General features: G+C 36.0%; 2 protein-coding genes across 2 annotated transcripts; one reads left to right on the forward strand and one right to left on the reverse strand.

Moving 5' to 3' along the window:
• Nucleotides 1–40: 40 nt before the first annotated feature.
• On the reverse strand, nucleotides 41–4,569 carry LOC141901627 (poly [ADP-ribose] polymerase 2-like). The gene is made up of 18 exons (XM_074788986.1): nucleotides 4,390–4,569; nucleotides 4,027–4,223; nucleotides 3,818–3,938; nucleotides 3,279–3,488; nucleotides 2,997–3,176; nucleotides 2,792–2,907; nucleotides 2,527–2,699; nucleotides 2,349–2,445; nucleotides 2,187–2,258; nucleotides 1,808–1,892; nucleotides 1,593–1,731; nucleotides 1,446–1,509; nucleotides 1,228–1,362; nucleotides 1,024–1,151; nucleotides 848–947; nucleotides 671–769; nucleotides 466–590; nucleotides 41–361 (listed from the first exon to the last, which is right to left on the reverse strand). The coding sequence occupies exons 1-18, from the start codon at nucleotides 4,418–4,420 to the stop codon at nucleotides 208–210; spliced, it is 2,226 nt and encodes a 741-aa protein (XP_074645087.1). The 5' UTR covers nucleotides 4,421–4,569; the 3' UTR covers nucleotides 41–207.
• Nucleotides 4,570–5,442: 873 nt separating this feature from the next.
• LOC141901613 (uncharacterized) lies at nucleotides 5,443–20,318 on the forward strand. Its single transcript, XM_074788961.1, has 19 exons — nucleotides 5,443–5,553; nucleotides 7,101–7,293; nucleotides 7,380–7,596; nucleotides 10,211–10,469; nucleotides 10,547–10,706; nucleotides 10,784–11,320; nucleotides 11,405–11,566; nucleotides 11,649–11,802; nucleotides 11,882–12,044; nucleotides 13,755–13,850; nucleotides 13,941–14,198; nucleotides 14,447–14,586; nucleotides 14,668–14,903; nucleotides 15,116–15,254; nucleotides 15,335–15,578; nucleotides 15,657–15,925; nucleotides 16,133–16,245; nucleotides 16,351–16,558; nucleotides 16,882–20,318. The coding sequence occupies exons 2-19, from the start codon at nucleotides 7,215–7,217 to the stop codon at nucleotides 17,507–17,509; spliced, it is 4,062 nt and encodes a 1,353-aa protein (XP_074645062.1). The 5' UTR covers nucleotides 5,443–5,553; nucleotides 7,101–7,214; the 3' UTR covers nucleotides 17,510–20,318.
• The last annotated feature ends 2,702 nt before the right edge of the window (nucleotides 20,319–23,020 follow it).

Consider the following 23,020-nt stretch of genomic DNA (forward strand, 5'->3'; position numbering starts at 1 on the left):
GATATAAAATATAAAATCAATTTTTTATTTCCATATCCAGGACTGGAAAAACAACTGATACAAAACAAAATGAAACATGAAATGGTGAACTACATAATTGCCATATTCTTTGCAAGACACGACCTATGATACATTATTATCTAAGTCTATGATGTGCACGTGTTATATTTATGATTATTCTTATCCTCTATACTATTGAGTTAAACTCTATTTGTAGTTGAATTTAACTTTGATCAAGTATTTCATTTTTATTTGGCTCGTGTCGTAGACGATAAACTCGTTATAATTCAGAGTATAACCACGTGGATTATTAACGCCAGTATCTTGAGCTTTACCCATTGGAACAATGATACCATCCGATCTGAAAGTTAAAATAGAATATCTCATCATATAAGAGTTAAAAAGAAATTTTCATTGGATTATTACCGATGTATAGTAGTCAGAATATCGAGATATTTTACTTACGTAGTGAAGTCTGCAGTTGCATTTGGTGCTACGCTACCGAGACCTTTAACACTATGTTTACCGGCTGGGAGTTTGTTAGCAGTGTAATTAGCATTAAGCAACTCATTCACTCCTCCGAGAGCAACCTATAATATATACTGTAATCATTAGTTCCATCATAATGATTACTTCATTGTTAGAAAATGCATGATTTCAATGAACTTACATCGCATAAAACGAGGAGACCAATATTCTTAGATCGCGTCGTGAAACAATAATTGGCACTTTTGCTCGACATATCAGCAAAATAAACTCCTTTACCAAACTGAAATAGTGATGAAATAAACCTTTAGATGGATAAGTAATCATTGAGTTGAAAATGAGTTACTTATGATTAGCTTACCATGTAACCAGTAACCGGAGCTTCGGGTGGAGCAATACGTAAACCTTTCTGTAAGATTCCACACCAATTTGTTAGTCGTGATCCGTGCCATAACAATTTCCTATATGAGCAAAATTCAAACAATATCAATAGTTTTATTTGGTTTTTGCACTAGAATTGGAAACTGTAAAACTCACCTATTTCCGAGATCCTTCTTGAATTTCTCGGCCTCACCCTCTTTTTCGCATTCAAATACATCAACAATTTTCATAGAATAATGATTATGTGTATCGGCATGTGTGTTCTTTAGATAATCTTCTACCATCTATAAACAAACATTCGAATGTCAAATTTCTGGAGTGTTAGTTACAGATCAATTCTCGCTATAGTGATTCACCTACCTTGAAATCTGGAGAATCTTGATCCAGCGGTTTTAAGCCACATTTCAATGATTTATAATGTTGATCAACTGGATTTTCATCACTCTTCGAGTCTTCTCGCAACATTTTCATCGCTATTTCTATATCACCCAAAGCCTAAGTGACATTTCAACAATATTATATCTACCGATATATATGTAACTTAGAGAATATAACCAAAACAATCGATATACCGGTACCTCTAATAAGTTAGATTTCATCTTGACTTCTGCTTCAGTTTTAATCAATGGAGGTGTACGCATGCTGGAAATTAATCATTTTTACACTTCATTTCTGACCCAGATATTTTTTCCTTTATCAGTATCTTGTTATTTGTGATCACGTACCCGAAATCATGTGGAATTCTAGTATAAAACGCATCACAAGCGGCTACCAATCTACGACCGGTATCGTTATTTTGGATGCATGTTTCTATTTCTTTCAAAGCTGTGTAACCGGCTTTAATCTGAGCAGTCGTCAATTTACCTACATTATCAATCAAATACATTGAATAAAATGAACTTCAAATAATTGCAGGTAGATGTAGAAAAACAAAACTCACCTAATGGCGCCTTTTTAGCATCGTACTTCATTTCAACTACAGCATCTTCCATTGATTTAACATCACATATCAGGTTAATCAGAGCCTGAAAGTGAAAATACAACCAGTCAACAAATTCATACACAAACAAACAGTCAAACTCAGTTAGGTCTTTAACGGATAAGTCATCACATTAACTAAGTCATCTATTTCTAAGTGCCAATTCGTATTTCCAAATCAATTCACTTCGCAAAATGAGCCATCATTTGGATAAGTCATCAACACAATGATTGTCCCAGCTACGACTTAAGCGAGTTTAACTTTTTAACATCAGAGCTTAGTCTACTATCTATCCATATTGTACTACGGATTGCAGCACTAAACAAAGCTTTGCGCTGACCTGTAAGCGAATATCAATTTTCGACGCAGGGACATCTTTCTTTGGTTTGCTTTCATTCTCTTCTTTCACATTCTACATTGGAAAACAACTTAACACGTATACATAGCTGAACATATGAAAGCGAATATACTGAGATGTTGTATTAAACACAGTGTTATGTACCTCAGTACTGTAATCCATCTCTAACATATCATACTTCCCTGGAACTTTAGTGAAAGCCTTACGACTGTGCCACTCATTTTTTGTTTTATCCTTGAACCTGCAAATGTAATCACCAGTTTTCTTTCCAATCGCTTACTTGATTGCATTAGTTAGAAAATACAGTAAAGAGAGGACATACTTTGAACAGAATAATTGCTTTGCTTTCTCCACATCACTGCCGCACGGTGTGAGACTATTTTGTCCATTTTTACCAACTCTTCCCCAACGAAACCAAACATCATATCGTTTTGCTTTGTCATCTTCCAGTAATTGACATATGTAATATTTGTTATTGTTATTTTTCAAATTTGTCTATAAAATAAAAATACCTCATGATTTTCAATATTCTAATACATGCACCGGTAGTTCAAACATTCATCCATAAAATGAAGTGAATTGCTCACCTGGTTCAGCATGGCATCATATATGTCATTGCCTTCACAATACACATGAGCAACACCTATCTTACTGTGGCATTCTGTATCAACCGGCGCTTTACCCTTGATAACAACTGTCTTCACTAAAGAAATTCACAATTTTTATATTACCTATTGACAACGGATCGTAGCCAATACAACAACTTCAGAAATCCAGTAAATTCATATTTACCTTTAGAGTCATCTTGCGCCATTCCAGATGATTTCGACCCTGCTGATTTTGCTACTCTACCACTTTTACTTGCACCACTTTTAGCATTAGATTTTGGTTTGATATCCTCACTACTTGCAGACGTCATTACTTCATCATTCTCTTCATCTTCATTTTCTTTCTTTACTGGAGAAGCAGCATCTTAAAAATTGATTTCATTACATTTTTAGCATTAATCAATATTTGCTTTCTATGCAATTCGCATTTTCAATTTCACTTAATAGATACACAAGAAATCGATACCTGATTTTTTTCGCCGGATCGTTCGGATTTTTTTAGTTCCTGTATTTTCTTGTTCCATTTTTTTCATGTCAATGGAATAATTGCTACCGGAATAAGACAGTAATACGGTAGCATTATCAGCCTGTTTCGCTTGTTCTAAAGCCGATGCTTGTTCGATGTTGTAAGGATTCCAGTCATTTCTATCATCTTCCCATTCCCACAAATAATACCCTAAAAACAATTAGAAAATATTTTCCGATTGAAAAAGAAAATTCATAACCCCAGTGAATTCATGTACTGATTATGGTTTTAATTCTTTAAGCGCAAGTATTTTCAATGGTTTCAAAACTGCTCTAAAGACTTTATTTTTCTACCCAGGCATCGGACTTCAAATACCGGTATTTCAATTGTAAACATTTTCTTTTATTAAATCAACCACTGATTGTTTAAACATACTTTTCAATGTTTTAATTGCCTTAAAATGGTGTCTACCACTAAATAGGGCACAAAAGATGGCAATAACAATAGTGTTATAATAATAATAATAAGCTAATATGTACCATCATCACTTGTGTCATGGTAAGTACACCGCACTCTCCGCTGCCAACCAGTTTTTTTATTTTTCTGAGTTCCTTTCGCGAAATTGATCAGTACAGAGACACCAGATATTGAGAGCGTAACCTAAAAAAACAAATATGATGCAACAATAAACTATAAACAGCACATTCAGAAAACCAGAAAAATCAGCAGAATCACGCATTAAACTTACATCCTTCTTTTTGTTCTGATAGGCATTACATATTTGTGTATTGTGTTGATCTGAATATTTCGTCCACTTTTCGTTATCTTCCCATTCCCAATGTAATGACAAATTCACTGATGGCTGTTCATCACCACTGTTCTTTGCTGATCTTGTTGAAGACCTTTGTTTTTTACTGGGTGTTTCAGCTGCATCTCCCCCACCACCTTTCAATTCATAAAGTAAACAAAGCGCAAATTGTATAATCATTTGTTAAAAATAAGGCAATACGCCACAATGAATGTATCTTTAAATGGGTCTCCAAAGAATTGTGAACAAAGTTTAATTTGAATTTGCGTTTATACCAAAAAGCATCAGTCTCGTCATTTTTACCTGTTGTTGCTTTTCGTTTAGGGCGTGGCATGATTCGATATTAACTACAGCGTGTTAAACTGTGTTGGATCTATCAGTGTGCCAAATTTCGCGACTAGAAAAAACTCAAAACAGGACGATATTCGCGTTTTAATGACAGAAATTCATCGAAATTCAAACCAGATTCAGCACCGTGCGTGAAATACGTCATCGAAATACGCGTCGAATACGTCATCAGTTCGCGTGTATTATTGGTGACGCAACGCTAAATCGTGTACATGGACTCAGCGTGTAATTAGTGAGGGTTTGATTTGTTTACACGTATTTAAACTGCTATGACACATGAGGTAAGCGTTAGTGGAGGTTTTTACTGTTGTAAATGTATTGAACTATTGAATAATGATGAAATCAGCGCCAAATCTTAATAAAATACAATAGAAATCAACGTCAAATAGCGCAAGTCCTAGCACCACTCCCCCTCTCACTCGATTCTGAATCTTGCCCGAAAACTGAAGTCCTGAATTTTTGAAAAGCTGGAGGTATATCCGGGATACGTATTTTCTTGTTGTCATTTCGTCATATGATATCGCAAAATTCAGTTATACAGCAAATTCCTATCATGATTTATCAAACCCTGTGGCTGTTAAATGTGGGCAATTTATATTAGGCCTAATATAAAAAAAGTAATTGATAACAACCCACACTCACTGACTCCTGCAGTACCAACCAACCATCATTTTACTAAAGAACTGTGTATTATTTATCTATTTACTCAAATTGAAGCCGTAGAGAGCAGCCCAAAATCATGATACAAGTAACCCATCAGAGAGTGACAGCGCTATCAGTCAATTTTCCCCTACTCCATGATTTATTGGCAGCTCTGAAAAACATAATCCATATAATAGGGGCCTTATAGATAATTCAGTATTTATCTATTAGTAATCACATTGTCATATAGATTTGTTTTATAATTTGCCAATCACAGAGAATATTGACCTATTGAAAAATAGTATATACACGTTTCAGTAGCGGTGTACTGATTAGGTATTCGTCACATGACTTGAAGGTTTGCAGTACTGGTGTAACTGGTGTCAACCGATCTGGTCAAAACAGGCCTTAAATTGAGATAGTTTCATTTGTGGAAGAGTAACCTATATAACAATAATAGTTATGGCGTATGTCAGGGTAGGTTTACTGAACGTTACTGTTACAATATGGTTGAGTGTGCAATATGCAGAAATCTTGTAAGTCTGAATTACAGTTGTGCTATACTAGTAAACTAGTGCTTTATGGTTTACACTCATGTGACACCTTAGTTTTATATCGTACACAGTGCTGGCTCGCTGGCTGGCTCGCTGGCTGGCTGTCTGTGTATACTGTGACGTTATTGTCAGATGTCTTTATTTTAAAAATGTGAAGAATGTCACATGTGGGAGGACGGTAAAATATTTGCGAAGAGTTTTGTATTGTTTGGCAAATACGTCCATTGTGAATGTGACACCGGTTTTATCGCAAGTAGAATAGATCTTCTTTAAGAAATACTTAAGTCTTAAATTCGATTTTGCGGTATGACAGATAATCCACTTGGGCTTTATAGTCATCTGAAAAAGTGTGTAAAAGTGTTAATTTTCTTATGTTTTTAGACTCAATTGCTAATGATAATTAGGCTTGTCATCCTTTAAACAACTCGATTTTATGGAATGACTGATAATCCACTTGAGCTCTTTATAGTCACCTGAACAGGTTTTTCTGAAGACTGAGCCTACTTTCCTATGAAAACTTTTTTGTCATTCGGTTATAATTCATTTTAGGCTTAAACCTGAAATGGAAGTTTCAGCGATGTAACCTTGAACTGTGTGTATGATGAGACAGATGGTTTAGTAATAAAATTAATACTATGTGGGTGTCAATTCAAAGGTTAATTGACTTGAGGGCATCATCTTTAGTACATGGTTTTTCAATTCATTATGAAACTATTGGATGTGAAATCTGGTTTAGTCAAGCCGACGCCACTTTTTATGACATAGAAAAAATTCATCGAACAAACAAAATGTAATCATTATAATTTGCTGTCAAATGAAATATTGAATGTTTTTGTCTGCGATACTGTGCTAGGAATAGGCTATAATGAATGGTTTGAAGTTGGTGGATACGTAATGTTTGAATGTGTACGTACGAGGTATATGATTTTGTGTGGGGGGTAGGGCAGATAGATTCAACACCTGTAGCTTACTGTTAACATTCGTAAATGAAATATATATATATATATATATATATATATATATATATATATATATATATATATATATATATATATATATATATATATATATATATATATATATATATATATATATATACTTTTCATTATATATGCCATGTCATAATACTTCTGATTATTTAAACCTGGTTCTTTAACTATTATTTATCCCTACAGGAAGTAAATAGCAGATAAATGGAAGAACAAAGCGTTCAAAATGTTGCCTAGAATCATGAATTTCATCAGTATGCCTAGTCGTTAAGACAGTTGTGATGTAGTCTCTTTATCGTCTGTTATTCCTCGACTAGGGTCATATCAGTATTTAGCCTACATTAATATGTAACAGAATGAACAGATTTCGAAATGGTGTCTGAAATATTTGAACATACCGACCGGTGTTTATTGTTAACATTTCTTCAGTCCCAACAACCGATTGAATTTAATCCGAAGAACTTCAAACAAATTTTTGCAGGTTCATCCCAAGAAATTACTCTTAGGCTCTCCAAACATTAATCGACTATGTGATCAGTTAACGTGGTTTAATCAGTGGTAAAGATGAAGTTGACCAGGATGCTAACGCAACACGATGCTTAAGTTGATAGCAATGTTGCTATGGCTGACTATGGTTGATCCATTCGTCACAGCCAGATGTCTCAATCAAACAGGTACGGTATGCGGCATTTTTACCGACGTAACAATTTGTTTTTGATAATCGACGACCTTGATTGATAGAATTGAGTTATCTTTATAGTGGTTAAGAGGCCGCGTTACTTCTTCCCGTATGATCAGGATAAGGAAGCGATTAAGCTTGAAAGCAGCACGCGTACATCTCACTTGCTCGCTAATTCTGTGCTGAAGATTTTACTGGAGGAAGTTGTCGGCTACGCTGAAGTTTACATCGCTACTGTGGCTGACTCCATCAATGCCACGAAAGTAATGAACCGCATTGCTGGCTGCACGGAAGTTGAGTAAGTTTGACACATTGCATTAGAAGACTAGCATGTCTTTTATCAATATCGGTATTTCTGCTGTGTATATATTTTCTTATTTGAAGTCGTTGAAATTTGATGGATTCCGGTCCGTCAAATTTTAGTAGAACTCATGTTATCATTAGGTTTCACTAGCACATCTGAACATTAGATTTAGATCTTAGCCTAATATTGGTTGATTCTTTCGTGTCAGACACTAAACATATGCAGCTATAGTGCCACATTACAGATATATTATTTACGATATGCATCAATTTGTGTTTAATTTGCTCAAATGATATCAATCTCGACATAAAAACGCACGAGAAAATTCTTCCCAGCTAAAATGATATACCCGATATCAAGTATTTTGATTGGAATTCTATGCAATTATAATACAAATACATGCATATTCAGTGCTTTTATATTTAGCTTATTCAGCTTAATTAACATTTCTATCTTTAGGTCAAGAAGGTCAACATATCAACCATACATAAGGCAATACTATATATTTATATATAATATATAGTTATACATATACATATATTATAGGTTGATGTGTGATTTATATTTATTGTGTTGATTATTTGGGCGATCAATCCTTACCGTTCTAATAGTTCCATCACATGTTTCAAATTAAAAAAAAAGCGATAAGGATTTGTCGTTGGAACCCTTCGTCGTTAAATGTCTCAAATGCTTCAATTGTAAAATGTGATCATTGAATCCTATTTGTTATCTCTATGAACTGTTTACAGATTATTTGACTTACTTCTGAATAGCTTTTCTATTACTCGAACGATACTGGTGAAAATTAAGCAAAACTTCCTGGAACCTTTCACATTTTTTGTTTGAATTTCTGTATAGTGAATGATTAACTATTCTGAATTGGTCGTCTTATCTTTTATGGTATTCATATGAGAGACGGATCCTGGGGCCAATTTCGAAGAACTTCACATCCCAAAAATGTTAGGTGTTCTCCCATATTTGACAAAATGAAAAAAGGCACTCAAAAGAATTTCAAGGACGAGTCCCTCTGGATCCGCCCCTGTCTATATATATATATATGTATTTACGCTTATAATAACTATGCAGCTTGCTTTGCTAATCTTCAGCGGTTTAGAGCGGCCTTCTACTGCATACTACCATTGGAACAGCATAAATAAGTTTTCACCAAAGTTTGTATCAATCGGAAATGTTTTTCTTTACTTTTTCTTCACTCAATGTTTGCCCTCTTTTTCTTTCACCGCCCTCACCCTGTTCTATAAGCCACGATCACGCGGAGTCGATTTGGCCCGGGCCAAATTGGCACGGATCAGGCTCGGTCCAAATATGGCCCGTGCCTAATTAGAGAGCGCGTTCACACATAAACCATTCACTCGATACTAAACAATGCTCAAACAAAGCGAAGTGGATCATTTCCGATGCCAGTTGCAATTCAAACGCAATCATTTGTCTGGTGCTAAAATTTGACTCGGGGCCTGGTCCGACGTTTTTGGTCGGGCCAAACAGGCTCGGGCCCATTTGGCACCCGTGTGAACAGTTGGACCAAAAATGCTCGTGTGATCGCGGCTATACTGTAGTGTGTGTAGCATCAAAACTAGTTAAATAAATGATCGAGTTCACTACGATAGAATATATTACAAATTCTCTGAATCGAATCATTTATTTTTAGTTTAAGATGAATCTTGAACACGTAATGCACAGGTTTGAATCGTAAAAAGTATTTCGCGGCTGTATTTGTTCATTCATATATCAAACTTTTGCATTTCGGTAGCAGACGTCAATGCTCTATTTTAGAAAAGGCATGACAATTAACCTGCTACCTTGATCAGTATTGATCAGTAAACGTTGATTTGTCCGCGGTGTATGTTTCCTCTATCTCATGTTAACCTACACATCTTCTACATGTAACTAATATAACTACAAAAGTGCACAATATTTAAAATGATATTAAAACAGACTCAGAGAACGAACAGCATCGACAGATCTATTCAGGCAGCAAATTTATTTCACTCGTTTTGTAATACTTTCGTGTCTTATCAGAAGCTGGTACATGAATGTCAAAATAGGCCAGACTGAAAAAATATGTTGACATTTTCACAAGTGAAGTGCTTTACTTACAAATGTCACATTACATCAATGTGTTACATATTATGATATTTATTATGTACTCCTCTTGAGATTTGAAATATGAAATGTATGTTTACTTATTCAAAACCAACTTCAGATAACATTTTTCCAGAACTTACCCTTCCATCACCCAAGAGTTTTGTCCAGTTGTAAACACATTAAATAGACGCTACTAACTTCATTGTTTGCTATGATTATTTCCCTATTGAATTGTCCTCGTCAGGGTTTTGTCCACCTTTTTGTGGGTCGGGTGTGTTTGTCTATGGATTGGTGTTAATTTCATCCAAAAATATGAGAAATTAGAGAAATTCTGAGTAATAATGCATTAGGTTATTCATATCATAAAGTGAACTATCTGTAAGTTGTGAAGTAGATTATTCAAAGCCTGACAGATTGACCCGCAAATCTTGTAGTTTGAACTTTGAAATAATTTGAAAGTATTTGTTATTCCAAATGAGTCATACTTGTTTTCGTATGATTTTAGATGCCGTAATCGAATAAACTCATCAAAGACCGTACCAGTTACGATGGTGAATCTAGAAGTATGGATGATGCCTGGATTTAACGTCGAATCATGGGTCAGCAGTGGATACCTGATCGACTGCGGTCCGCTGGGGCCGAATGCTCGATTTGGTTGGTTTCAACCGACGTATATGGTCATTAAATTTTGGAAAGAGAAGAAATTGATTGTCGATCATTGGCGAGCGTTTCAGGAATATTCAATCTCTGAACAGTATTCATTGGTAAGAGATTTCAGTGTGTTTATTACTACTGATTAATGATTCATCACTGACGGTTTCTCATTTTGTTTGAATTTTAGAAGTCACAACGCGATAGATTGCGTCAACTAGTGAAGTCGGGTAGTCCGACTGATCCGTATCATTGTCAGGATACTGACTGCGTTAATGGTATCTTGTACGGTCCTGGATGTAATACGACAAATGAAGATCGATGCGCTTTACTTTTCAGTAGTACTCCAGGTAAAAATCATTTTTCCAGATATTGAAAATGTGTTTGCTTAAAAATGAGGATATCGAATGTTATGTCCTTTTTTTAGAGCTCGATATGGGAATACTGAAAAAACAGATTATCAACTTCCAAATGCACGTGAACATAGCCTGGATTGGAAACAACCTAACGTCATACGTGACCGAACAAATCAAACTCGGTAATCCGATACTGTTCTTCAGCTGGCAACCAAATACGTTTACCGCGTACAACTTCACGCGTATGAAGTTTCCGCTTTGTACCGAGACTCAACACGGAAAACCGATAGACTGTGATTTTGAGATTAACCAGCTTACGAAGGTCGTGTGGTCGCGTTTAAAACGCAACGCACCCGAGGCTTTCCATTTAATCAATAATATCGAATTCAAACAGCAAACGTACCAGGATATTATCGACAAATATCGAGATATGGAAGCGAAACGTAGCTCGATACAAGCGCATGAGGTAGCGTGCGAATGGGTGAGGGAAAATAAAGATATCTGGAAGCACTGGATACCGCCTGATTTAACGAATAAGACAAAGATCTATCTGGGAGGAATGTTTCCATTGACTGGTCGACATTGGACGGGCCCCGGTCTCCTGCCTGGTAAATCTTATTCCATCTTACCATTAATATCATCGAAGAAATTTGAAATATCATTCGTAAACTTGTCGATGTATTTTCTTGTAGCTGTTCATATGGCAACTGATGCCATAAACCAAAACTCAACAATTCTAAGTGATTATTCATTAGAGGTATTAGTTACGAATACGCAATGCGTGAGTAAAGCTGCCATGAAAGCATTCATTAGTTATGTCACTAATACAACGCACAAAATTGCTGGAATACTCGGTAAGTAAAAGCCAAAAAGATCGTAAAACTTTGTGAGGAGAATTTTGGCGTTTTCAAATTGGTTTCTATTAATGTGTTCCAGGTCCTGCTTGTTCCGAGGCTGCTAAAACTGTAGCTAGTATGGCAACTCCATTTAACACAATTGTTCTGAGCTATGGTGCAGAATATCCGGTTCTATCAAAATCTAAAGACTATCCGAATTTCTTCCGTACTGTCCCACATATTGGACAACATGGGTAGGAAATTTCTCTCATGGAATATGATGATGAAATTGGAGCTTCCTAGTACATTTATGATCTATATTTGGCATTCTAGTCTGGTCTATGCTGAAGCGTTCAAGGTATTGGGTTGGACGCGTGTTGGTCTACTGATTGAACGCGATGTCTATTCATTCATGCAACATTCGTTAGAAAGCTTCGGAATAAATGTAGTCGAATATATAAACATCCCTAAAACACATTCGTTCGATGCAAGTCAGGTAAGAAAAAGTTTAACGGAATAGAGAAAAATCAGTCTTTAAGAATTGGCATAAGATATCTTTCATTCGGTATTGAATTTCTATAATTTTTCGATTGAATCTTCTTTCATTGTATCTGTTAATATCAAATGTATGAATCGGATTGTTTTGTTCAGTAACCTGAATAAGTTTAACTCAAGTGAATCTGGATTGGTTGTTCTCTTTGAATTACATGTGGTTTAAGATTATAGTTGTATAGATGATAAATGTGTGATTAAAGTGATCGAAGTGGATTTAAGATTTCTGCATGTTCTCGCCGCCATACCGGATGACATGGCATACACACACACCCCTGCCTACTTCAGATATTAAAGGGTTTTATGTTTGTGTTTGTCATTAATTTCTGTCCGTCGCGAGTGTTAATGACTTCTGCCTCCTATTTCTTTACCCTCAGAATATTCAGGTTACAAATGAGTATCTCACATCGGTAAGACATGACCTCGAATTCTTTAAAACACAAATTCAACATCACCGTTCTGTTGACAATGTGTTTGTAAGAGAATGTCAACCACTATTTACTCTTTTTCTCGCTTTTACCGAAAAGTTATCAACCCGTTTTTAAGCATTCACTTGACACCTCAAAACCTCTGGGATAGTAACGTAGCTCCATCCTCCCTCGTGTGCCAACAACACCTAGACTGAAGGTGAAAGAATTTACCCTACCTGCATTCATTAAAGTACCTGTAGATGTAATCTGATCCCTTATTCCTTGAACTGGTTGTTTCTGCAGTGTTGTTAGTGTTCAAAGATCAATCTTTATTTACTAGGGTAGCCACTGACCTGGACAATTTGGAATCAGGGAAAACTCAAGGAATTTGGCAAATTTTACTGAAAACTTGGAAAAACTCAGGGAATTCGCATAAAATGCTATTGACCACATGTTTCTTTATAAGTACGTGATTCAATGAAAAACGATTCACTCGAGACATTTTGTGTCGTCAAATGGACAAATCTGGGAAAACTCCTGGGTTTTGTAAATTGGCCACCCTGTTATTGGAATTAAAGCGTTAACTCCCCCTTAGGTTTTGAGTCAGTGTTAAGTGAACCATTTATGTATAGAATTTAGGATTTGGATGCTTGCTTACTTGTCGCTCTGCCGTGAGAAGCTCCTGTGGTGTTGTACATGTATTACCGATGTGGTGTGTATGTGATATGTACGTATACGTATGTCTGAAGTATGTCTAGTAGTGAATTTGTGACGTTTTGTTTTATTCTGTCAGATCGACGTTCCATATTGAAAAACACACTATTCATCTCCAAATCTATTCTGAAAGTCATACTACTTATTTACTAAAATATACACTCAGCTTTGGCCAATTCCTATAGGTGACAAGTCCAGAAACTCATAACATTTTACTATTACACGCTTTTGTGTCTTACTATAGGTATAGCACACACTGCAGCACTGATATTGATTATATCATACATGTTTTTTGTTTTTTTTTTTAAATGTTTGTTATGATTTGCATATTTTGAATATTGATTTGAGTCTATTATCAGGTTATTTATAAATCATCGGGTTGGCATTATGTACTGTATTCTCACTGTGACATGGCCTTGAGTGAATGTGATTTTGACTTTTGTAGTGAAGAATGTGGGGGATTCTATCCAAAAAGTGTTCAGAAAATAGAAATTGCCATCCTATTAATTGAGGAATGTATTTGATTGCAGTATTTACAGAAAATCAAAGAAAAAAACGTGAAAATATTGATAGGAGATTACTATGATTACGCAGCCAGAGCTATCATGTGTCATGCCTATCAAATGGTAAGATTATTTAAATCAATCATGAATATGAAATTATCTGTTTTCGTGAAAATGAAAGAATGATAAACTATTTTTTGTATGTTAATGAAGGGAATGACCGCTAAAGATGGATATCAGTGGTTTTTACCGGGTTGGCTAACGGGACGATGGTGGGATACTGATAGATATAACTCGCATCAAAAAGGTACACTACACGTTAAAGAGAATGTTCCATGCACTACAGCTGAGATGGATATAGCTGTTAATGGATATATGATGCTCAGTAAAGTCTATTACGACGAAGACAGTGCTTGGGCTGTTGGAAATGTGACGGTCGGACAATGGAAGAAAAATTATCGCAAATTATTAGTAAGTACAATGTAGTCATTTTAGAAGTAACAGCTACAGTACTAAGATTAAAACCCATTATACACAAATTTAAAAGATTCAAAACTAAAGTTGACAATAATCTAGATAGTCAGTCTAGATTAGCTCTCCATCCTGAGTGTGGCTATTCTGCTATAATTGAAATGGAAGACCAAGTGGTTGGGACATCACTATGAACTATGCGAATGTAACGCAGTCGATTATTATATTTTTTTTTAATCGTATTTCAGAATGAAACAACAGAAACTACAGATATGAGATATGCTGGCTATGCATATGATGCAGTGTGGGTATATGCGTTTGCTTTGGATAAACTGATCAAACATAAAGCTAATGCTTTACAGTCAATTCGTAAAACGGAGACATTAAAGTATGTCAACTTTCTCAATACCGCGCATATATAGATTTGACGTATGTGAATTGTAATTTGGAATAATTCGTTTGATTTCAGGCTTTTCATAGATTATATGAACCAAACTGATTTTAAAGGTGTAACAGGTCACCTGTCGATGTCTGGTGCTAATAGGACCGGTATCACGTACATACAACAGTTCTATAGTGGCAATATAACAACGGTCGGTCGATACGTTCCTACTCGCGGTAACAAAAAGGGAAGGTTAAAAATGGAGCTGAAACTGATAAAATGGCTTAATCCTTCAGGAACGCAAATAACTGATGGACGAATTGGTAAGTTAATTGACGTTAAGATTGATTTATTCTCAGTGTACAAGATGATGAATGATTTCATCATCGATAATACTTTACATTTATTAATCCTGAAACCATTAAGCGACTGATAAGTGTAGAAATAATCAATTGTGGTATCGTCATTGTTGCTGTTAATATTGGTCTTTATTCTGTCTGTCGGTGAAATGATTTGATTTCGCATGATTTTTCAGATCCTGAATTGTGTGATTTGGAGGCATTTCGACAACTGTTAGGTGTATCTTGTCATACAGCTATTGTGATCGTGAATGTGATGAGTTTTGGAGGAGTGTTTCTCATGTTAACATTGGTGCTATTACTATACAAAAGAAAGTAAGTTGATCTCGATTGTTTTCACGATGTTGATGAAAAGAGAAGTTGACTCGAGGTTCGATTTATTTGTATATCTGTAGATATGATAAAAAGGTGCGAGCGACTAGAGCTCGTATGGAAGAGCTCGGTTTATTAAATGCTAAATTTGATTGGATGACGCTCGATGAGTGGGAGATGCAGAGAGAAAAAGTGGTGCTCAATCGTAAATTAGGGGAAGGTGCATTTGGAACGGTGTATGGCGGGGAAGCGTACATATTGTCAGATCACAATTGGGGAGCATGTGCAGTTAAAACTTTAAAAGTTGGTTCTACACCTCAGGAGAAGGTATGTTACTCTGCAGGCTTTTATCAACTCTTATTTATCATATTAGATTAAAGTATAAAGTATATGTTTATATTACAGCTGGACTTTCTTACTGAGGCTGAAATGATGAAACGATTTGATCATCAAAATATAGTGAAACTTTTAGGCGTATGCACGAGGGGCGAGCCTACGTATGCAATCATGGAATTTATGTTATACGGTGATCTGAAAACGTATCTGTTAGCCAGAAGACACTTAGTTTCTAAACCAGATCCCGATAATGAAATTAGTCCTCAACGCCTCACACAGATGGCGTTGGATATATCACTGGGTCTTGAGTACCTGGCAACTATGAAATATGTGCATAGGTTTGTAGTAAGCTTATTTCGTTGTCGCACTGTCAGGGTGGCCACTTGCCTGGAAATCAGGGAAAAGTCAAGGAATTTACTTCAGCTTAAAGTCAGGGAAAACAGCGTGCATGTCAGGGAATAGTCGGGGAAAAAAAGCATGTCAAGTGGCCACTTCGATAGTTTTCGATGAAGTTGTTACTGATCATGAATTATTTCATCCTATAGAGATTTAGCATGTCGCAACTGTCTAGTCGGGACAGATCGTGTAGCGAAGATTGGTGATTTTGGAATGACTCGGCCAATGTCTGATGCTGATTACTATAGATTCAGTAGAAAAGGTACAAATTGTGGCATACATGGTGAAGTGAAACTACGAGTTGTTGCCTAATCTTTCAATCATTGTTCATCCAAAACTAATGACATGTCAATTTCAACATTGTTAGGTATGCTACCAGTGCGATGGATGGCTCCTGAGAGTCTAGGAGATGGTATCTTCACTTCACAGTCTGACGTTTGGAGTTTCGGCGTTTTACTTTATGAAATTCTTACATTTGGCAGCTTCCCGTATCAGGGATTATCTAACAATCAAGTACTGGAGTATGTAAAAGATGGCAATACATTAACTTTACCACAAGGATGTACACCTGAACTGTAAGTGTGTCAAAAAACTTTTACAGGGTGGCCACTTTATCTGGAAATCAGGGAAAAGTCGGGGAATTTTGTTATCTTTTAAAAAAGTTTGGGATTTTTTGTAAAAAAGCTAAAAACCAGGGAAAAGTCGGGGAATTTTGTTGACATTGCTAGATGGCGTGTAAAATCAAACAGTTACTCTCTATGTCTTAGATAATTGACTGTGTTGATTTATTGGATTCTTAGCAGGGAAAAGGCCAGTCAAATAAAAGTGGCCATCCTGTGTGGCATTGATCAATACGCAGCAAACTCTCGATATTCATGTAATTTTCTTGATATTTCAGACGGAAATTGATAGGTTATTGTTGGTCATACCGTCCTGAAATGCGACCCTCGGCCGCGAACATAGTGGGATATCTTGAACAAAATCCGGGTCTAGTAACTCCGAGTTTGGACGCTCCGGTTGCGGCTGTACCCGTCGAGGGAGTTGGAGCGCTAGAAATAGTTTTACCGAGTCGCAACAAAAATCCGACAAGTCGTAGTTTTTCGGGTAGCGCTTCCGCGGGATTCTTACTCGGTAATATACCGACCAGCGATTCGAGACCTCGTCTGAAAAACCCGTCGGGCGACACGTCTGTGTGCAGCAACTCCGTATCGGTGAATTCTGATAACCTGAAAAGCAATTCGGACATACGGAATATCGTGAACAATCCATCGTTAGAACTAAACGATTCAAAAATACTGAATAATTATACGTCATTAACGTTAGGTAGTAATAGTCTGACAGACGACTCGGGTTTAAAACTACTGTCAGACACTCCGGATAAAATGTCTCCCTTAAACTCAATGAGCACGATACCGTTACAGAACATAGTCAGTCGTAACTGCCATAATACATCGGATTATAACAGTGATAATGATAATAAACTCGTTAATAAAGATACGCTTAGCGCGCGTAATTCCTACGTGTAGCGCTGGTAATTTACGTTTAGAAAATCTCTACGGCGAATAAATGTCATCGCGCTTCGGTAAAAAGTGAGGTCGTTTTATCATCATCATCATCATCATTCTGTGAACTGGCTGTTAGGAACGTGCGTAGTTATAATCTCTCGATGTATGGAACGGAGGAACCGCTCTAAAACTGTCTTCTATGTGTACGATGTTTATGGGTAATAATTCTAAGAGTGATATAATATAAACCGTAATTCCTCTGTGATGAACGTTCAGCTTAACATGTGTAGTCTGTGATGAGACCGATAGTTAGTGAGTGCCTTTTCACGCCCTGAAAACTTGTTTTTATTTTTACTCCCGAGGCGAAATGAGAGAAAAAACTTCAAGAATAAAATAGTATTTGATTAATCTTCCTGATGACTGTAACGGCGAATCATTTCATTCAATTAATCGCATATTTTTGGATCAGATTATTTATTTATTTTCAGGAATTCGTTATTCTTGTAATAGCGCTGAAAACTATTTTCTCTTGAGGCTGCCACCAGTATTAGAAATGTTCCATAAAACGTAAACGCTATTAAGTGGCAATCACTAAAATCCTAATGTTGATATTGAGAAGGTTATACAAGAGTGCCTGTCTTCGCGGATGTATCTTTTATAAGTTTTTAAACGTAATGCCTTCAGATAACGTAATGCTCATGACTTGTAAAACATTGAAACCTTCAATTGCGTGTGCCATTTGGTCAGTATTTCATGATTCTGTAAAATGAGAGAATAAAAACGAGTCCATGCCGGTGTTTGAAATTCATTACAAGTGAAAACACACTATAAATATCCTAAATCCTAGTTTATGTCATATGTTTGATATGCTTGATATGATACAACAATGGCACTTATTGAGACTGTGTTTTAGGCCAGTGTGTATAGTTATGGGTCTATAATTTGTATTGTGTGGATGTCTGTATGTAACAAGTACATTGTGTCACTTTTTAGAAAAAGGAATGATATAAAAGAATGAATGATCATGTATCGGAAGTGTATCTATGATACACATTTATATACATTAGAGTTTCAACTGAAAAAGTGAACTACTTGGGTTCTATTGCAAGCTGCCAAACAAACATGTGCGTGTATATGATAATGTAACGATATAAGATTATTAAAATTTGATAATATAAAAAATGAGGTATGATAAATGATATCAAAGAATTGCTGAAAAATTGCCACTGATGAAATTTTTTTAAAGAATTAGAAGTATGGGTTCATTGATCAGGTATTCAAACTATAAGATTCTTAGCTGATTATGCCTGCTGTTATTAGATGATGTGTATACTAATCAGTTGTCATTTAATCTTTATATTTTTCTATTTGAAAATTGAATACCTTCCACCATCGACGACGAATTTCTTCCATTTTATGTGAAAATGCTGATCTTTTTTTAAGGTTTTTTTTTGTACAATTTACTAACATTCTCCTGAAATTGATGTGGTCGATTGTAACCATCCCGTCGAACTTGCTGAAAACTGCTATATACACACATTAACACATTGTACTTGGTGATTTGATAAACAGCAGAACTTATCAGTGTTTGAAATACTCAGAATTGAGACGATCAATCAGTGGATTGTGAGCACCCTCTATTGAGTTAGATATTCACCGAGATTTCGTGTCACTAATTTCTAATTCTGTTATTCGCTTAAAAGTTACATTCTTAGTTATTCAATCCTATGCAGCGGATCTTTTTCAAATGCAGCGCTATCTTATTTTACACGATTTTCTGCTGTTATTGATTCATGCAATTATTTTAGATATTTCTGGCTGTCTATGCAGGTAATTTGGTTTATTTATGAATTCATGGATGTTTGATTTTATCCAGAATGAGATTTCTACATTATGCATTGTTCCCAATTCAATGATTTATCAGATGTTGTTTATTTTTATGTGTATTAGAAAACAAAACCAGTTTTTAAGAAGCAACTTTTAATCTTGCTAGAGATGCAATGTGATTGGATTTATTCCCGTATAAGTAATTGTTAACCAAATGACCATAGTTTAACCATTACAGGTATATCGCCACGTGAATGACTGATATTGCGAAATGCAGTTGATTTTATTGTAATTTATCAAGTCCTAAATACGAGTATAAGATTATGAGTAGTGTACTTAGAGTAAGGATCAGTAACTCTTGATTCAAGATCTTTAAAGTCATGATGTTCTTTGTAAATGAGAATTATTTGATCCTTATTTTATTAGTGTTTAATTATGAATATGAACCAGGCTGATCGAAGCCTAGCTTTATCAACTACCTCACCTTGTTTATCCCCTGGTTGTAAATAAATGTTGACGTGTAATTTTGTCCGATTTTAACATATATGAATATGACTTTAATTTTGAAACCAATGGTGGTAATGTCCATAAAAAAACGTGTATTCTATAATAATATATTTGTTGTAATGTTTTAAGCGTATTTCACATGTCCAAAGCTGCTTGTCGCTGTCATCTAATGTCATACGATCGACACGAATACGGCGACCTCACTCCTTGTGCACGTCTTCAGTGAACGTGGTCTTGTTTTGCTCTAGAAAAACTTTGGCTTCCAAACCAGTTATTGATGGTTGATAAGCTATGATGATGATAGAAGGTGCAGCATTCTGTTATTATTTGCGACGTCACTGGATTACTCGGTGATCTATGTACATGTTCTCCATCATGTGGCTTATATTGTAAATACTAAATGCATTTTCATGTTTGTCTGTCACTGATATTTGTGTACTGAGCATTTAGTCACTACTGGAAATGGAAAAAAATATAAACCGTAATTATAAGAAAAACTGGCGATTTGAACTTTTCTCTTGTTTGTTTTACGCTCTGCAGATGTCACTCCTTCCTAGCAGATTCAACTTCAGCTCACTTCCACAAGTTCCGAGGGTGAGAATTGCAGGAAATCCTACTCCCTCTTCGATATTAGAATGATTTTAATCCATCCGAATCCCTATAGTAAAATACCACGCACTCGATTTTTTTTTATACAAACCAAAATAATTTATTGAGAAAAAAGTGCTTGTTGGACAAATAGTCATACAACCGTTTCTTTTAAGAGGTGTTTTTTCTAATTCTAGAAAATAAATTAATGCAAATTATGTACAAAATAAATAGTTAAAATTGCCTTTTCCCGCCTTGCAGGGGTAAACTTAATATAACTTAGCCCTGGGGTTGAATATGTCATAATTATATTACTTTGTCGATTTTAAGACTAAAACAAAAATAAAATCATATTTATCTAACTAAATACTATTCCACGGCACACAAAACTCAATATATTATTACATTTGCGCCATATAAATCGTGTTAGCATATAGATAGTTTTAGGCATCTTCAAGATCCGATGGCATCCAAATCTAAAAGCGACGTATATAGTAAATAGCTGTACATAATCTGAGCAAATCTAGGTATTGAGATTCATTACATGAATACGAAAATTATCTTTTTATCGAAAATGATAATTGATATTGTATACACTTTAAAAAAAAATTTTTCATCAATAAACATCGCGTATATACCGATAAAATGTATACAAACAACCAAAACTCCGCAATAGACGTATTTACAGGTTTAAAAGTTTATCAAAAGTATAAAACGTATATCTCAAAATGTCTACAATTAACTACTCGTTATGAAAATATCATGAATCTACATGGTTTGATAATGTATGTACAATATAAGTTTGTTATCGATGAAAATGAAATGAATTAAATGCAATGTTTCCACAACCGTTAAGGAATGCGTCTATCACTCACTCGATAATGCATTCGATATCATTTTCATTATGTAGCATCATTTCATACCAGGACCGCTACCGCCATTCTCTTGTAACCACTTGATTATGGGATGTTTACTGCTAGAAACTGAGAATATAGTGGATTATATTTTCTCTGCACGATATCCGCCGATCGTCAGCTAATTTTCTAATTTTTTACGCTACTGTGAGAAATAAATGCCACGAAAAACAGGTGGCCCGACATATTTTTTGTTATCAATTCGGAATGTGCGGCATTGACGTTATTCCCTTGTAGCGTACCCAGTAACCCTATTCTCACGTAAAGCTGGGGAATATAATATTTCTAGTCGAGGAATTGATGATCAATCGCCACCGGAAACCGCCGACTTCAGACTATACCTTATTTCCTCCCAGTAAGCACCCCATATTGTCTTATAGTAGCATGAGTGCAAATAACGTAAACGTAACGTAATATCAAAAAGTCATCAGTGTATACAAAATTATATAAAATCCATTGGTCCCTTGTTCAAGAATTGTTCAAGCTTTGTAAGCTTCAGCTATGCGTCTTATTGCGGCATAGGGATAGGAACAGTTTGTTGGACGTCTGTACCAGCGCTTTGAGTCGCTAGGAGGCGTTGTCGTTGACGTTGTTTCTTGAGAAGGGATCTTTGTCCGCGCATGCATGAACTTTCTTCGTGTTTGTACAGGTAGCTCTTCAAGGCGAATGCTTTTCCACATCGACCACAAGTGAACGGTTTCAGTGAGGAATGAGTCTGAATATGCGCCCGCAAATTTGATTTATCGGCGAAAGATTTCGAGCAGATATTACAAGCGAACGGTTTTTCGCCCGTATGCGTTCTTATATGTCCCTGTAACAGCCACGGTCGACTGAAATTCTTTCCGCAGTAGGGGCATTTACACCCCTGAGCATGGGTTCGTACATGCATACTGTAAGCTGGCATTGATACGTAGACCTTTTCGCAATGTGGACATTTTCTGGCCTTCTTGTCGTCGAGACTGCGGTGGGTTTGTCGGTGACGAGCCAGGTTACTGGAAGTGCTGTAAGATTTTTCACACAAGTCGCACGGAAACGTTTCACCGCTGTCTGATGGAATAGTTGACTCGGGTGATGTGGGAGGCGTACAGTCGATACTGAGATCACTGCTACTGTCACCTATTACTGGCACGTTGTGAAATTCCAGATGTTGTTCATCTAAACCAATAAGACTCTGGTGAATGTGGTCGTTCGCTCTTGTTGTCTTCTGATCTTTGGCCAATAATGTTTCCATTCTGTAGTCGAAACCGGAATGGGGTACATTTTGTTGCGGGAGAGTTGACGAGAAGAACCAATTGGTGTTGTATGGTGGAGGCATCGGAATGATATGTGGAATGCGAGTTGTCACTGGATGTTGATTATTTGGTGACAGGCATTGTGTTGATGTTCGTACGATGGAACTTTCTTTGGTGGCGTAGTTCGATAAATCTAAACCGAGATGTAAAATTGCCCGGGCTGCAAAACTTCTACTCTCCGCTTCATGGGCTGGTAGATGTTTCTCATATATAACCTGGTCGTCGGGCGAAGGGGTGATTCTTTCGTACTTAATTTCATCTCTGGTCCACTCTTTATCACCTAAATAGAAAATTGAAAAACATGTATGTATAGATATCTAAAAGCTCTTAAAAAGTGCATTAGCATACACTGGCTTCATAGTTTCTTCCGTGAGTTCCCTAGTTGTTCACGAGGCAACCGTTCT

This window comes from Tubulanus polymorphus, chromosome 3 (assembly GCF_964204645.1).
Source record: "Tubulanus polymorphus chromosome 3, tnTubPoly1.2, whole genome shotgun sequence".
Classification (NCBI taxonomy): Eukaryota; Metazoa; Nemertea; class Palaeonemertea; order Tubulaniformes; family Tubulanidae; genus Tubulanus; species Tubulanus polymorphus.

Excerpts from the sequence above, each read along its gene's own strand:
- LOC141901613 (XM_074788961.1), top strand. The coding sequence starts at position 7,215 with ATGCTTAAGTTGATAGCAATGTTGCTATGGCTGACTATGGTTGATCCA. Across the intron at positions 7,597-10,210 it reads GCTGGCTGCACGGAAGTTGA|ATGCCGTAATCGAATAAACT; the intron begins GTAAGTTTGACA and ends GTATGATTTTAG. Across the intron at positions 11,321-11,404 it reads GGGCCCCGGTCTCCTGCCTG|CTGTTCATATGGCAACTGAT; the intron begins GTAAATCTTATT and ends ATTTTCTTGTAG.
- LOC141901627 (XM_074788986.1), bottom strand. The coding sequence starts at position 4,420 with ATGCCACGCCCTAAACGAAAAGCAACAACAG. Across the intron at positions 3,489-3,817 it reads CCATGACACAAGTGATGATG|GGTATTATTTGTGGGAATGG; the intron begins GTACATATTAGC and ends AATTGTTTTTAG. Across the intron at positions 2,259-2,348 it reads AGATGGATTACAGTACTGAG|AATGTGAAAGAAGAGAATGA; the intron begins GTACATAACACT and ends TTTCCAATGTAG.